Raw genomic sequence first — 17,610 nt, forward strand, 5'->3', positions numbered from 1 at the left:
TTTAACATATTTCAATATGTTACCTGCTTAAATGAATTTTTAAAAGTACATGTTCTTTTTTTCAAATTCATTTAAGCAGGTAACATATTGAAATATAATAAAGAAAAATTAATTATTATAAAATTAAAAATAAACATTCTGCATTAATTTTATCCATTGCCTCTATGAAGCCAAACTCAATATAACTTTCTTGGTAGCCCCTCTTTTTCTTTTTGACATTTACCGCAGTCTCCTCTACCTGACGCTTCGCCATCTCTCCCTTAGCTTCGCCTAGCAACGACTGCTGCACGTGAGGCGTTCAAGTCACCAACTCTCTTCCTCGTGATGTAGGCCTATAACTAAAATTTGAAATACACAAATAAATGTTTAATGTGGCCCTTGGATTTAGTTGATTTTGTCACATATATGAATTAAATGCTTAGCCTACTCATTTATTTAACATTTTAATTACATTAAAATTATTAAACCCCTTAAAATCAAGAGGGCTTCGCGACCCCCCCTGGGTCTTTGACGCCCCCCTTGGGGGGTCGGGCCCCTCAGGTTGGGAACCACTGCTATAGATAATAATACACGGTACTGCACAAACAGATCAGAATTGTATTTGATTAAATGTGCTTAAACCACTGAATGTAAACCTTTATTTGAAAAGATACATTACTATTAAATGGTAAATAGAGTTTAGATTATAGGCCTAGTGCATACAAGTTGATGGTTTAGAATGTAAAAATTCAGTTGAATGCCAGCTTTAGACAGCAAATATGGGAGATACTGTATGTAAAGACAATGACAAAGCTTATTTTAAAAAATTGCGATTTTTTTGGCAAATATTCAGCTTTTAGTTGATGAAAATGCAGATGCTTAAGGATTTTGACTTCTGTGAGTCTACTCTATTGAACAATGCAGGCCAACTCTTGGAATGCACAGTATAATGTATATTTGAATAATGAATATTAGACCCAATGCTATCTTTTTCCGATCGGTTAGTTTATACTTGTTGTCCATACTCTCAACATTGGAAATTAGATTGACCAGAAACAACGAAGCACAAAAAAGTACTAATATTTAAAAAACAAAACAAACATGCATCCGAAAGAAGCAAAAACAAACAGGATACCAGCCAAAAACATTCAAATTCAAATCAATGCTACTGCATACTTGTACTCCACCACATCTCAGGGGCAAATACTGCACTTTTCAATGCCACTACATTTATTTGACAGCTTTAGTTACATTACAAATTTAGATCATTAATACAAAATAAAAGTCAACTAATAAACTGTAATGTTATATTAATATTAATAGAATACGCTCACCCAGAAGTATATAATATAATTAAATTTAGCCCCACCTTTACCAGCTGCAACATATGATGAACACATTAATGCATGACTAATTATAATTCAGTTACGGTGCAAAGGCTATGATTCTGTAATGGGCCATTCTGCATGAGTATACCAAAAGTGAAAGTAGGCTTAAACTTATACTACTGAGGCTGTCTTTATGTTTTTACTTGAGTAAAATATAAAGCCTACTTTTTCCACCACTGCCACTTTCCCCTCAACACTCTTCTGCAGTCACAGGAACCTATTGAATTGGAGCATCTAATCCTGTCATTATGATAAACTTGGATCCACAAAACTCAATTTAAAAGACAGGGGGTCGAACATTATTGTCAAACGCTGTCACTTCACCCTGTCTCATCGCCACAGCTGGTCACTTGCGCCACCTAGCGGCCTGTCAGAGAACACGAAAGGCGCGACAGCTGACGATGCCTGTTTACAACTGCCAATGAACACGTGGCGCGCCGAATCGTATGCTGCTATTGGCCAACAAAGCTGTAATATGGGCGGGGGCTCTCCTCCGAAGGACCACTAGCGTTGGGCATGTAAATCTTGTTTGAAAATTTCCCGGGAAATCTGAGTTTCGCGGGAGGGCTCTTGAGCGCGTAAACCGTATCCCTTCATTCATCAGGCCGTTTCCTGAAGCCATTTCTAGACGGGGGAAACGAGAGTTGCGCTACTTTTTAATCCGTTGCATCTGCCTAAATGCACATTCTTAAGGAAAAATACTTAACAAAAGTCGATGAATTAGACTGTCTTCTTTACTTCGGTCTGATTATTTTTGTAAAAATTGCGGCGGATTAGCAGCCACACGGGCTTGAAAGTACAGAGACAAGAAAGGGGTTACCCCGAGTACGCAAGATGAGAAGAGGGATCTCCTCGGCTCCGGACAAAGTGATTTTAACGGGGGTTGGGAGCTCTCCTCTGGACAATAATATCATTTTAACAACTCTCACGGATCGTTTAAACCCCGGCCAACCCAACGCGACGTATATCCAAATAATAACCACTCCACCGCCTTGCAACGTTACACAGACATCAAATGTGTGTTTATCCGAGCCTCAGATAAACAACATTTACACAACTCCACAACAAGCTGCAGCAAACGGAGCAGGACAACGACCCGCTCTGGGGAGACCGCCGGTAAACATCCATATAGCTGGTTTCAACATGTTTCACTTGCTACAACTAGCTACAAACACGACCAAATGTTAGCTTGCTAGGCTAGCCGAGCTTGTTGTTCGGGCAGCTAACATTAGCTGCTTACAGCCAGGGCGAGGGGGCTAACTAACTACCGCTAGCTAAGTTACTCAAGTGGGTTGGTTATGAGCCAAGTGGACTGTAAGGAAGGAAACGTCGAGTTTAAGTTAGTTTTGCGTTTACAGAAATGTAGACATGTCCTCTAATAGCGTGCTATGCTAACTTCATGGTGCCTTTGAGTCCGCTTCACCCTTTGCAGCCAGATGGAAATATTGGTAAGAGATGAGTATCGTTAGCGGTGGCCTAGTGGCTGCTGTTGGTGCCCTTATTTAGGGGTTGGGGAGGATTGTTAGACTGCTTGGCTCTTAGTTAGCAATTTGTATCTGTTTAACGAGACACGAGTGGCAAAACTTGCAAAAACATGGGCTTATACGAAGCTACAGCTTCACATGAGCTTTGAAACTACTCGATAAATAAATATCCCAGTCGTCTCTGAAGATGCAAGCCAACTTGGATGAAGCTTGGAAATGTGTTAGCTTTCAAGGCTAGTAGCTTTATTGATTAGTAGAGGACAACATTACACGCTGTCGGCCTTGACCTTAATTCTGCACGTGTTTTATGTCCCCCTTTTTTGCAAATAAAGTGTAAACATTATGCTGCCTTTTCATTCCATGTGAAGTGAAACTCGAGTTAGTTGCTGTAGGAGTTATTGCACGTTTCCTGTGTTCTCAAACTGCACAAACCACACAAAATAGTTTCAGCAGCATGCAGGGTGTTGGTTTGTTCTGGCCATTCATCTTTCATGAACTAAACCCTTCTCTGTATCTCAGGCTGGAGCCATGACCAGGCAGGGGGTGAGGGGAGCTGTTTGGTGATATAAAATGGCTGACATTTTGACTGTCAACAGAGGGCATATTACTTTCTCAGCTGGATTGCTTAATATAAAGTATGAATTAGGTTTTCTACACTTAAGTACCCTGATACTGTTGTGTTGCTCATATCCTAAAACAGGATGGTTTCTGGCTAGCTCAGAAATGGTTTCCTGGTTGAAGAGACTAGTCACTCAGCCACCATGCCATGTGACCACAATGAAGAATTGAATGCCAATTTATGCTGGTGACAGAGGAAGTGTTGGGTTTAAAATAAGAAATGGATAAATTGGGCAAGTCAACATTTGCATCATAAATAACTTGGGAAGTTACACACAGCCTACGTTGCCTTAAACATGGTGTCAAGTACTGCAGAGGTGCTGCACCTGTGTCAACCTAAACCTGTACTACAATAAACACATTTGATTCTGACAGGTCAGACATTGCCAACCTCTAGCTTTGGCGTTAACATGAATGTGACCATAAGTGGTTAAAACATGGCTGTATCCATATGAACAATCTCCCAAAACTTGTATTTCTGAAAGAACATGTTGATTTGATTTATGGGTGGCTAGGGTACAGAAACATTTTTGAACAGGTTGGGATTTATTGATAATAAAAGTGCCTGGGTTAAATACGGGGCCATTTGGTCTCTGTAGGTACACTTGTTACTATGCAGCAATATGATCAAACCCACAGGCGTGACTCACTCTTGAGCTATGTGGGTTTGTCTTGGCCAGTGCATTCTGCACAGAAGGAATCACAGCCATTGGTTTTGTGCAACATGAATCAACAGTTTCTCTCTGGAATTTCGACAAATGACATCTTGTCTTTTGAGCTACTTATCGTTTTGACTGCTCCGACTCCAGGAATCGTGAAGCAATGTATGCTAATTTTTTCTAATTTTACTAAAGTAGACAACAGAAGAGTGATGTCCGCAGATTCAACGAACAAAAGGAACATAACACTGAAATAAAGTATCTTTATCAGCTTGTAAACATTTGCTTTTTGACACTGAGGACATAAATGAAATAAATTATGCACTTAACACAATTTCTGGTGGCTTCAAAAATGAGATGCCTGCCAAATGACCAAGGCGGCCATATGTGCTGTTAAAGGTGTTTTTCTGTCTCCCTAGGCAAAAAGGCGCTTAGCGCTCGATGACTCCGACCACCAGTACCAGTCAGAACCAGCCCGGACCCCAAGAGGCAGAGGAGGGGCGGCGGTGACCAATGGGACACGGCTAAAGACACCTCGAAGTAAGGAGTTCTCTGCTTTGCTGTTTTTACATTTAACCTATAATTTAACAGTGCAATGATGCAGCAGTCAACTCATTGGATACAGAGCTGAGATGCAGCTACATTATAAAGTATAAAAAACAACTTTTCGTTGAGCTGAACACACTGGACACTGATGCTCTAGACATGCTCATCAAGGGTTAAAGAACCACTCAATTCTCAATCTCTAGTGAGAATTGAGTGTTTCTAGTCCTAGACCAGGGTCATTTTACAGTTCAAATTAATTCTTAAGTATTTAGATTACATTTTCCTTTTTAATCTAACAAAGCATCCCAATCCACCTAAATACCGTAGCACGGTGGACTTCAACGCTTAATATTAATTGGTGACATGAACCACCAAATAAGGATTTTAATTGGATTCCCTTGACTTTCACTGAACAAGACATTGTGGAGCTAAAATGCGTAATGCACATAATTGCATATGTTTCCTACATACACACATTTTTCAACCTACAAATCCTTTCTGTTTGTCCTGTAAGGTGTAGTAAACATGAGCATATACTTTGAGCTTGAAATAGAAACAAAATCTGTACCTCAGTGGTTGGGGTCATTATTTGTGCAGCAGTGTTGGAGGGTGAGACAGGTGACATGCTGTAACCCTCTGTTGAGGGGTAACTGATGCTATCAGCACAGCTATTTATGTTGAAATACAAGTCCAGCTGGTAAATATCCAACTCTGTGCTTTACGTAAAACATTTCCAGCTGGTGATTATCAAAGTTCAGGATAGCTTCAACTCGTTACTTGACCTGTCGTGTAGCTTGTGATTCCCTCTTCATGTAAATAACACCCCGGATAAGCGGATGAAGATGAGATGAGATGAGATGTAAATAACACATTCCCAGCTGATTATGACTGATGGAGTCATTTGTTCCCAACATTTCCAGACTGAAAAAAAAAAAAAACCCAGTTTCAGCTTTCCCATCATTTCAGCGTACTTGAACCAATATTGTAGTCCAGTACAATGACAACACCAGGTTCCAAAAATGACGACACAGTTAAATCTCTTTCTGACCCCATCACAACAGAAACTGATTTGAATCTGATTAGGTTTATGAGGATGTTTTTGCAGTGTGTCAGTGTTGGATTGGATGAAATTGCACTTTTGTATCTATTACTAACTTATTCTGACATCTCTGCTAATTTTCTACTGCTGTTTTTTTGTAGTCAGGGTGAGTATAGGAATCTTGCCATCTTGGTGACCATACACCTAATGGAAAAACCCACAGTTGTCTTAGGTTTCCTCCTACCAAGTATAACTGTTATTAGGAAGTTTTATGTTTGACTTTCCCTACTCAAATTCAACATCAAGTCTAATCCTGGAACACATTGTCCTCTATCTCTCTGTTCCTACTCTTCCTCCACCATAGCTCCCAAGTCTCCACCAGAGAAGACTCGGTACGATACCTCCCTGGGCCTGTTAACAAAGAAGTTTGTGGACCTTCTTGCCCAGTCTTCTGATGGCGTCTTGGACCTTAACCTCGCTGCTGAAACCTTACAAGTAATTTCAGTTGACAGTGTGGGGAAAAAAAAGAAAGGAAATGCTGGTGGTTGTGTAAAAAGGTTAATTTCCTTAGTGATTCTTCTGAAACTATTCTAAGCATGGTTACCAAGCCAATAAAGGAGGGATAAGGAAAATGTATAGGGGATATTTTAAGCAAATACTGTATATCTGCTCAAAGCATTGGAAATGTTTTGTATATATGTTAGGGGTTGGCTTTGCTACAATTTGTAATTTACAGTTAAATCAACTGATAAGACTTGTATCCTCTACATTTAGGTTCAGAAAAGGCGGCTGTATGATATCACCAATGTCCTAGAAGGCATTCACCTCATCAAGAAGAAATCAAAGAACAATATTCAGTGGATGTAAGTGGTCACCTTGTCTCACTATCATCCAAATCCTTTCTCCTCCACCTTCTGAGCTATCTGATTGTTTTGGAGTTAGATGCTTTTTAAGTATCAAAAAGCTTTGTGTGTCTTGGGTTGGTATGGCAAAAATGTTGCGATTAGTTTTGCCATATAAACAGTAGGCTTGCCATAGTAATCAGTGTTATACGGTGGTCGGGCAGCTTGCAAAACATGCCCACCATCATTACATGCATACAATACAACTGAAGTGTCTGCTCAGCTCCTTACAGTAGCCACACAGAGTAGCAGGTGTCATACTTCACTAGTCACAAGACGAGAGACATGGTGGCAGATTTAATCTCAAAGCGAAAAGCAAAAGGTCCTATTTGCCAAGCTAATATTTCTGATTTAAGCCCTACGCTAATAGAGAACCTATGATAATAATAGATTAATAAGGTAATCTGTAAACTATGAAGGTGGTAGCATCTGGAGACAGCATTTATCTTGTGTAGCCACGCCACAGTGGGTACGCAGCACCTGGCGCTGCAGTGAAAGCTTGAACAAAGGCCAGAGATGATAGTAAATGCTCTATAGATACTGAGCGTCATCGAGGAATATCTTAAAATGTCCGGTATAATCAGTAACACCACTTGTCACAAGTTTATCAACCGTAGGGAAAATGTCCTCAAGATGGCATCCCTAAAGAACAGATCTTAAAGTCTACCTTGGCCTATATCACACAGGAATGAAGGTAGCTGCATATAATCTGTTGTCACATCAAAGTATGAGGATACTTGACTGTGCTGCACTCTGTTCTGTAAATTTAATCACAGCCTCATTTGTTCAATAATCACTTAAGGGTAGATGCAGTTTAGGAATAGGCCTTAACACCTGTGCTTACCACTTTAGGCCTGTGAGTGCATTCAGTGAAACGGATGACCTCTGACCATATTTTCTGTGATGTAAATGAAGATATACTCTGTGTTTTAAGTTGATGCCCAGTGGTGATCTCCATCTTAGTCGGTCTACATTTTGGCCTTCTTAACCCTCTGGTAATAACATCCGACCTGAGTGATCGGATCACAAGTGGACAGCTCTCAGTACGTCTGTTCTCACCTGGCAGCAGAATGTGTCTCCACATGTGTCTTCAGTGACCACTTTTGATCTGATCTCACTTCCCCTCACTGTACGTAATTTCGGTTTACATATAGATTGCTTGTTTTTTTGTTACTGTCGTAAAATTTCAGTTATTACACTCACATTATTACAAAAACGTGTTGTGGCTCTGCCTACAGTTTATCTGTGTGCCGATGGTCAGACTGTGTGTGTAATATGTTCAGATTTTGGGGTGTATTATGAGCATATAAATAACGGGACTTTTATTGTGAAGAACATATAGGAAATGAATGTGTGTATCCATTTTACAAGCGCAACGATAGAAGTCACAAAGAAAGGACAGGAATATCTATACTAATATATCCCACATATTTGTGAATTCGGACACATTTTATTAACCTAAAAAACAAGGTTGCTATCTATTGGTGGTCACTGCTAACTAAGGAAACGCTCCAGAAAGCTCCAGAGAGCTACAGTGCAGGCAACGCCTATGAATGAGTAAGAACTGGTTAGTACGTCACATACCCGTTAACTGCTATTAAAATGTGGACACACTTAAACCTGGTTTTCGGGATACTCATTCCTATATCTTATAAAGCTCTCTGGAGCTTTGCCGCTGTTGCCTTCAAAAGAAAGCTGCAGTGAGCACCTATGGATAGTTATCTTATCTTTTAGGTTCATGACATATACCAGAATTCACAAATATGTGGGATATATTACTATAGATACCGTTTGCCGTTGCTAATTAGAAGCCGGAGCGTTTGTGAAACGGCTAAACACATTCATTTTCTATACATTCTTTACAATAAATGTCCCCTGTTTTGTTATTTAAAAGATTATATTATGAAGCAGCAAAATCAGGAAATGGGGCTTCATCAGCAGTAACTTAACATGACTCCTATAGATCTGAAAGCAAATGTAAAACGGTAAAAAAAGCAGGGCTAGACACCGTTAGACATTGTTATTTATAGGCTCATATAATGCACCCAAATATCTGATCATATTACACACACACACAAACCGTCCGACCATCGTCACACAAACTGTAGGCAGCGACATAACATGTTTCTGTAATAATGTGAAAGTAATAACTGAAACACACACACACACACACACACACACACACACACACACACACACACACACACACACACACACACACACACACACACACACACACACACACACACACACACACACACACACACACACACACACATGCATACATTAACCAAAACAAGTTTTCATTTAAATATTTAGGATATCTATATGTAAACGGAAATGATGTACATTTTGATTTACCTACAGAGAGGGGAAGTGAGATCAGATCACAGGTGGTCACACACAGACTGAGAGTTGTCCACATGTGATCTGATCGCTCAGGTCGGATGTTAATGCCAGGTCAGAACAGGCCCTAAGACTCACCCTGGGTCTGCATCCACAGCTGCTTTTATTGGACAGCAGCGTGAAAGCAAGGTGTGCTCACTCTGCAGATACTTCTGGGGGCTCCAGAAGTACACTGACCAAACTGAACAAAAGTTAAAAGAAAGACTCAATTAAATGATTTGAATCTTCAACAGTTTTTTTGCTGTTGAAGCTATTGTACCAAATGTTTGAAATCATGAGTAAGGGACAGTACGGTAATTAAGGGGGCAAGTGAAGCCCCTGTTCCGGTACTAAATCTGTTTTTTTTTTTCCTTAACCCCCCCACCCCCCACCTCTTATCTCTATCTCTCACACACACACTCACAGGGGCTGCAGTCTGTTGGAGGTAGAGGGGGCACTGAGTCAGAGACAGAGACTGACAGCTGAAGTTTCTGCACTGGGAGAAGAAGAGCAGAGGCTCGAACAACTCATCCAGAGATGCAGCCTGGATATGAGACACATGAGCGAGACGCAGAACAACCAGAAATATCTTTTTGTTGTTAGTTGATGTGTTAGCGAAAAGTTAAAATGATTGACAACTTTATTTCAGTGTTAAAACTTCCTGTAACTATGTTGTCATAATTCAGCAGTTAAACTTTGCCAAAATGATGGCAGTGTAAAATTGTTTCTATGCAGGCTTATGCCTGTCCAGCAGTGATGCCACCACAATAGCATGTGGATTTAACCATTTTTTTCAAATCGCAAAATAATTAAAAAAAGATCCTAAGCAGACGTGGAAGGCATCATCTTCCAATGCTCTCTGTAGATAACACCCATTCTGACTTTTGAAGTTTTTACAAACCAATTTATTTGTTACACTAAGCAATTTGTTTTGATTTAGGGTACTGTTTTACATCATACTGCTTAATATACACCAGCAAGTGTAAGTGCATGCTTAAACAATAACTAACATTCTGAGGTTTGTCATCATTTAGTGAGCATTTACCATCTTACGTATGTATTTATGTATATTTATTATTAATATGTTCTGCCATTTTAGCGTTACTTCTTTAACCCTTTCGTCTCCACATATGCCTATGTAACGTACCAAGACATCAAACATCTGGGGAACCTCAGAGACCAGACTGTTATTGTTGTCAAAGCACCCACAGACACCAAACTAGAAGTCCCAGACCCAGATGAGGTATGTGTACATGCACAAAAACACAGAAGCTGGATCCGTCATCGTTATCATGACTTGAGGACTTCAGACTTTTGGGGAAACTGACGTATGACCTTACCCAAAGAATATTGGTGTGAATAATACTTTTTAAAATGAGTCAGGGACATGCTAGTCTGGATCAATAATCTGCATGGGGTTTATAACAAATCAAGGCTATCTTGTCCCAGACCCCACTCTGTGTTGGATGCAGATATTGATATCAAATTCTTTCTGACCTCTTCCAAGATACTAAACAATCACATTTCTTCAAATGTTTGCAGCACTTTGGCTTCTACTTGAAAAACGAACAGCAGCACAAATATATTACTGTGTAAACTTTTGAATTGAAGTGATTCAGGAACACTGCAGACCTGTCTAGCCACTTGTTAGCGGACACTTAATTTCTTCTGACATTAATGCCCCAGCTGTGGAGGTTGCAGCTAGTTTAGGTGACCTTTCTAGAGTTGGTGTTGCTGATTTCTATTAGCAATAGTTAAGGGCGCATGGAAAGGTGACTTGTCGTTTGTTTTTTAATGTCTAAAGGCTCTGAACACCCACACAGGTAATCTGGTTGATCAGACCTCTGCTCACAGCTGTGTGGGTGTGTTCACTGTGATTGATTGACATCTTCCTGAGTCTTAGATTTGGTGCACGTGTTGAAGCAGTACAAATTTCATTCTTAGTGGTGATGGAGATTAATCAGTACGATACCTGCCTAAAACATCTCAGTACTACTTTACATGTTATGAAGTATAACACAGCTGCTGTAGACCTGATGATCTGTCCTCTAATCAGACAATTAACTACTAATATAAATTACAATATACACTGGAGATCAAAATTAGAGAACAAGTTATCAATACTTGATTTATTCTGCAATACTGTTATTTGTTTTTGTTCAGAATTTGATAGAATATCAGCTGTGGCTGTACATCTGCTGTACTAGAATGTATTTTTAAATAGCCAAGGCCCTTATTTTGAGTGACTTGAGCACATCTGCCCCCACAGGACATCGCTATTTTCTCACACTGCTCTGGTTTGATCTTGGTCCATTCGTCTCTTCCACAGTTCAGTAACTGTAGTTGGTTTCTTAGCCATTACTTTGTTGACATGGATTTTTCAGAGATTCTCTATGGGGTTTACATCTAGACTCTGGCCATTTCATTGTTTCAATATTCTTAGCATCAAGGATCTGCTTAACCCATTTTGCAGTGTGACAGCGGACATTGTCTTGTATGAAAATTGCAGCTGAAGTGAAGGTATTGCATGTTGCTGAAGGAGGTTCAAAAACATTTGCATTCACTCCGCCATGTAGCTGTACAAGATGCCCAACTCCTGTTGTGGAAAACATCCCCCAAACCATGATACCTCCTCCAAACATTTAACTCATGACTTCTTCACACACTTTGGGTTTAGTCTTTCCCCAGTCCTACGCCAAACATAATGTTTCCCATCAGACACAAATAAATTGAACATACTCTCATCACTGAAGTGCACTCTACAGTTCTCTTCTGTCTAGCCTTTTTATTATTTCTGCTGATGAGAGGTTTGGTCACTGCAGAGTGAGCTTTTAGTCCAAAAAGTCTTAAAAGACACTGTCTGCCAAGACAGTTCTTTGCCCTGTTCAGCACTTTGTATAATCCTGTCCTCCATCCTTCTCGTGCACTTGTTTTAGGTGGATGACCAGCCTTTTTGAGGGACTTAAATCAATCTGTGTCCTTGTAAAGTTTCAATATTCTTGAAATCACAGACTTGGAACACCCAACCTTTCTCTGATTGCTGAGAGGGTCATCCCTTTGGCCTTCATCTGGACAACCTGCTGTCTCAGGGTCTCAGTCACTTTAGAGGTGCTTGCCATCTAGCAAACTAAGTAACCAGGAGAGCTGCAGATAAATAGGGTGTGTCCAACAATTAAGTAAATTGTCACCAGGTGTAAGATTAACACCAATAACTGGGAGGTATCTGAAAGTGTACTCTAATTTGCTTGCTGTTATTTTTTCTCCACAAAATAGGTGTCAAAATAGAAATGCCTTAGTTAAGTGCGTTAGTACAGCAGTGGTATTATGAGGGCTGATATTCTATCAAATTCTTTTCAATAAAAAACAACAATATTTCTGAATAAATCAGTTATTAATACTTTGTTACCCATTTTGATCTTGACTGTATATTATAAATTGACAAAAATGTATATGCTATGATTGTATAACTAGAACTGATTGACTTAAAATAGGTCCTTTTATAAGTGGAGTTGTTAGCAGTGTGAACATTGTTTGCATACAGAGATGTATGGAACCACATCGGACAGTTAAACAGTTAGCTTTACCCCTGACTGCGTCGTGCAACTCAAGAAAGTTTGCTTGTTCTAAAATAAACATTTGCTTGACTTTATGCTGTCTGTGGGCTTGCCATTTCTGTCGGCTACGTAATATACTTTCTGGGCAAGAAAGCAGAGAGGAGGTTCACACAGACACGCTTCCACTTTGTCGCACAAAGTTCATAAAGTACAAATACTAATAAAACGTGAAATAGAATTGTTTTTAACGGCTGGGTGATGCGGTACCTTTCTACTATCCGTTTACCGCGTAACAATAATTTGCACTCATTATTTTCTCCCCTCTCTCCAGAGTTTGTCTATCCATCTGACCAGCACTAAGGGTCCTATAGACGTCCTACTGTGCCCAGATGAGGAGAGTGACCCCAGGAGCCCTGTAAAAAACGGCAACGTGGACATCAACGGGAACTCGCCTTTCCTCAAAGTCCTTCAAGGTTTGTCTCAGACAAAGATGTGCAGCATTTTTTTTTTTTACATAAAGATACCTTCAGCTTTCTCTTTTAAAATAAACAACACTTAAATGTATCAGTAAGTTATGAATGTTTTATTTATTTATACTCAAGACAGTCCGTCACATTTTCCAAAGATTCTTAGACTGCCGGCAGATCAGATTTGTTTCGCAAATCTGATTTGTTTCGCAAATCTTATCTTTAAGATAAGTGGTTTGTAAGTGGTCAGATCTGATTTGTGTATCCAGACATTGCCAACATATCTGCATAGGTTGCTGTAGGACAGCATAAAGACATAGGGGTCAGTAACTACATAGCTACATTGGTGACAATACTGCTGTCAAGTCACAGTGCAGATAATGTATTTTGGTTCTTATGGAACAGGTTTGTAAAAGTTAGCATAAGAAAGCTAAAGTAAGTAAAAACCACAGTCTTGCTGATTGTCATTTGTTTTCAACTTGTATGGAGTCAAGTGTGCAATGCTTAGCTAAACTGAGGGGTATACTAGGAAGTGCGCTGAACATACCCAAGGTTTCTTTGGATAAACTGGATCGACAAATACGAAACTCGCAATCAGAGTTAAACAGTACTACAAAGCTCATTTAAAGTGAAATTCTGGTGTAAAATCATCCCAGGCTCTTTTTAGGCAAATACACTCATCAAACAAGCATTTGAGACCATTTTGTTGCGTACAAACTACTACCGGAGAAATCCGGGACAGACTCTAACAGCCAAATGCAGCAAACAGTGATTAGCTCGGGAAGGCAAGTTGAATGCATTAAAACGGCTTTTAAAACCACTAATACTGCTCATGATAACACCAAACCTCTGCAGTAGCATAGGAGTCCCTGCACTTTAATCGAAGCACCAACAAGGTAGTTATTGAGCCCGGAGTTTATTAAAAGTGTGTTTTGAAAGACTTAATACTACTGGCCCTGTACCAGCTTCTCGTCTCGTAAAGTCCATTCAAATCAATTACCAAATGCAATCCAAAAGGAAGGAGCCCATTGACTATTTATTCCCGCAGAACACTTAAACGTTGTGGTTTGTGGCAGTTTGGTGAAATATCAGTTAATAATAGATTTAAAAGGTTTGGAAAAGTCCCACAGAGCATCTTTACTGCGGCACCCAAACATCACGATAGATTGCAGTGTGCGTTATTTTATATCTCACGGAATGCAAAGATGTAATACAACACACTGGCCATAATTCCATAATCTTTAGTGAATAAGTTTTTCATTTCTTTCCAAGAAATGTATTTTTTTAAAAACTATACATAAATGCACATCGTATGGGAGACGAACCCTGCACTAAGTATACTTTGTGTAACATTGCCAACATAAGGTCCAACAAGGACGATCAAATAAATAGTGAAAACCCTCTAATGAGAACCTGCAATTCTCATAAAAGAAGGCTACGAAGCTGCGCTTAGCTTTATGTAGCTAATCTAACATCTAATCTTACTGTCCTTCCGCACCAGGCCAAAACCGTTTTTTCAGCTAAAGCCTAGTGTGTTTGAGCAGTGTGAGTGCACCCGCTCCGCGCATAACTGCGGTCAGCGGGCCGTCCACGGCCCGCCTGAGAGAGGTGGGCTTTTGTAGAGCGCGTTTGCACATGTACGAGCACGAGCTCGATGCCTACGGCGGTTCTGACGTCATTTATGGGCGCCTGTTCGGAAATAGAAAATAGAAGGACGGACCATGCGCGGACATTTAACATAAACAACACTGGGGGCGAAAGGTTCTCGTTGGTGTGATGCAGATGTGGAGTGTTTACTGCAGATTTGGTCGGATGAAAATATTCAAAAACAGTCGACAAGACGCACAAAAACTCCGAGGTCTATGGAAAGATTTGTAAACAAAGCGACGCATCGCGATGACGTCAATCAATGCGTGTGACGTGTTACAGTGTGATGACGTATTGACAGCGAGAAGCATTTGCGCGAGGCCCAGGCAGTGTGAGTACAAACGGGCCTGGGGTGCAGGGGGAGAGGTAGGGGGGGACAAGTACCCTAAAGCCCGGGGCGCGGTGCGGAAGGACAGTGTGAGTGCGCCCTAAGTCTTAGCTGAAAACCTCCTCCTTACCAGGTTTGGTTAAAAGCATAAGTGACCATGGTGATACAGCTTTGTTGATGCTGTATCAATCAGCTTTTGATGAGATTTATGAAATATGTCCCCAGTGTAACAGTCATCAAACATTACTCTTAAGGCCTGTAAGGGTTCCTTGTGGTTTCTTGGCTATGGAGAGATAACTAGTTGACTCTATTTTCTATCACAGGTCCCCCCTCCACGACCACGTCTTCCATCCCCAGCCTAGCTGCACCTTCTTCGGCTGTCTCCGTCACCACTCTCTCCCCAATCTTGTCCCCTTACACCAGTCTTCTCCAGCAGACAGAAGACCAGATCCCTGCATCCCTGGGGCCTTTCTTAAACCTCGGGCCTCCTCTTCTGGACCAAGATGACTACCTTTTAGGTTTGGGAGATGACCAGGGAATCAGCGACTTGTTTGATGCTTGTGACTTTGATAAAATGCCCTCTCTTGGCTTGGATGATCTCCTGTGCAGCTAGCATTAGGCAATAGAAATTCAGAAAAGTGCATGGGAGAGAGAGAGGTGGAGAATCAGTGAAGGTTTTGTTGCCTGTGACTGACTGACTAGTTAGTGGAAGCCTAAATAGATAGGAATCAGCTTTTTTAAAGTCCCAGTGGGACTAAATGTCAGGTCCTATCATGGTGTGAGAGATAAATGGCCTTGCATGATTTCACACAAAGACACGACCGGTCAGTGTGAATACATATCCATTACTCTTTGTCTCAGGCTATGTAAGGCCTCCAGTGTAGCTGGGCATTGGAAAGCCTTTGCTGTCTGTTTGGTTAAGTATAAATGGAAAGGGGGAGGATATCCACCTCTCTTTATGTAGAGACCAACAGAGAGCACAGATTGAAAGGAAGGCTGTCCCACACCACCTGGCATTAACACACACGTGGGTGATTGGGTTTAGCATAAAACCCAAGTGTAAGTGCACCTGAGATGCATTGATAGGATCACTCAAAACCATGAGTAGACTGGAAGAGGAGAACTGTGTATACTATTTCAATCTTGAAGGGTCCTGCAAATATGAGCATTTGACAGGACAAGTAAAAGGGCCGAGATATGCGTGTTCTCAGTGATACATCATCTTGTCAGATGTCAAAATTCATTCAGATGAGTTAATGCCAAGTGCTGTGGGGACTTATGGTTGAATTCTATTACACCAGTGATCTATGATTGAAGGCTCATACTGCGGACTGATCAGTAGGGTTGTGTGTTCAAATGTAGAACGTTTTAGAGATTAAATTTAATATGAAAAGAAAACAGGGCAATTTTGATACAAATCATTCATTCAATTACAGTTGTTTTCCTAGGCTTAGGTTAGCCAGGCTAAGGTTCGGTCATCTGTCCTTTCTCTCTGCTGCTCAGACACTTTGCCAGGTTACCTAGTGTGCTATTTGGGCTTAGAATCCTAAAGTATTTTGTACATTTAAGCACCATTTAGATGTATTGAAAGCTGTAAGGAAGTTCATATACTGTTTTGAAACATGACATTATTATCCAACTTTAAAGGAAACCCAAATGGAAATTAGTGTTTGTGTATTCTAAAAGGAGAAAGATTTTTTAAGTGTACAAAATACTTAAGAGTATGCCTTATGGCAAGTAATTGTATTAATCCCTTTGCACACAATTAGTCTCTCTCATGCTATTTCCTCCATTTTTAAAATGGGGTTAGTAGGTACGTTAATAACGGATCTTTATCTGTTTATCTGATCAGCCTATTATAGGGCTGCAACTAACCATTATTTTCATTATCGATTAATCTGTAGATCATTTTCTAGATTAATCTATAATCTGTTTGATTAAAAGATGGTGAAAAATGTTGATTGGTATTTCCCAAAGCCCAGAATTGCGTCCTCAAATGTCTCGTTTTGTCCACAGCTCAAAAATATTTAGAGGAAGAAAGAAACTAGCAAATATTGAACAATTAATCATATTGGCGATTAATTTAATAGTTGACAACAAATCAACTAATCTTTGCAGCTCTAGCCTATTATCTTTTGATCAATCAGGCAGCCTCATATGTTTTACATGTTTACATTAACAGTTGGATGAAAACAAAAATGTTCAACATGAGAAAAGATATTGTGATGGTTTACTCTACATGACCCATGTGTTAACAGCACAGAAAAAGCCATCATACCCGGGCACTGTGGGGTCAAGCAAAAACACCTGATGTACTTGATGATGTATAAGCGGGGCCCCTTAGCACACATGATATGCAATCGATTCATCTCTAACTGATACTCCTATTGACACTTGGTGAAATCAGGACCCAAACTTCCACTTTGTTGCTGCTTTTGCTTTTCCCTCTTATCTTCACCAGCAGGAGCTGCCATTACCAAATTTACCCTGATGCCTCCTCACTCAGACTGTGTGCTGTGAAAATATACTGTGGTTTGAGCTAAAAAGTAGAAATTGACTTTGAACCACTTAAGGATGCACACTGCCTACTCTGTATGTACTGTAAACAGTGCAG

The 17,610-nt window shown here is 40.2% G+C and overlaps 1 protein-coding gene across 1 annotated transcript; it reads left to right on the plus strand.

Annotated features, from left to right (window-relative positions):
* Window positions 1–2,201: 2,201 nt before the first annotated feature.
* LOC310950895 (transcription factor E2F3-like) lies at window positions 2,202–15,609 on the plus strand (the record flags this gene model as incomplete). Its single annotated transcript, XM_083918924.1, has 8 exons — window positions 2,202–2,483; window positions 4,548–4,668; window positions 6,078–6,208; window positions 6,488–6,576; window positions 9,427–9,583; window positions 10,100–10,243; window positions 12,886–13,027; window positions 15,320–15,609. 8 exons carry the CDS (start codon window positions 2,202–2,204, stop codon window positions 15,607–15,609), a joined length of 1,356 nt encoding a protein of 451 aa, XP_083775050.1.
* Between the last annotated feature and the right edge of the window lie 2,001 nt (window positions 15,610–17,610).

Source organism: Echiichthys vipera (genome assembly GCF_963691815.1).
Source record: "Echiichthys vipera genome assembly, chromosome: 8".
NCBI lineage: Eukaryota > Metazoa > Chordata > Actinopteri > Perciformes > Trachinidae > Echiichthys > Echiichthys vipera.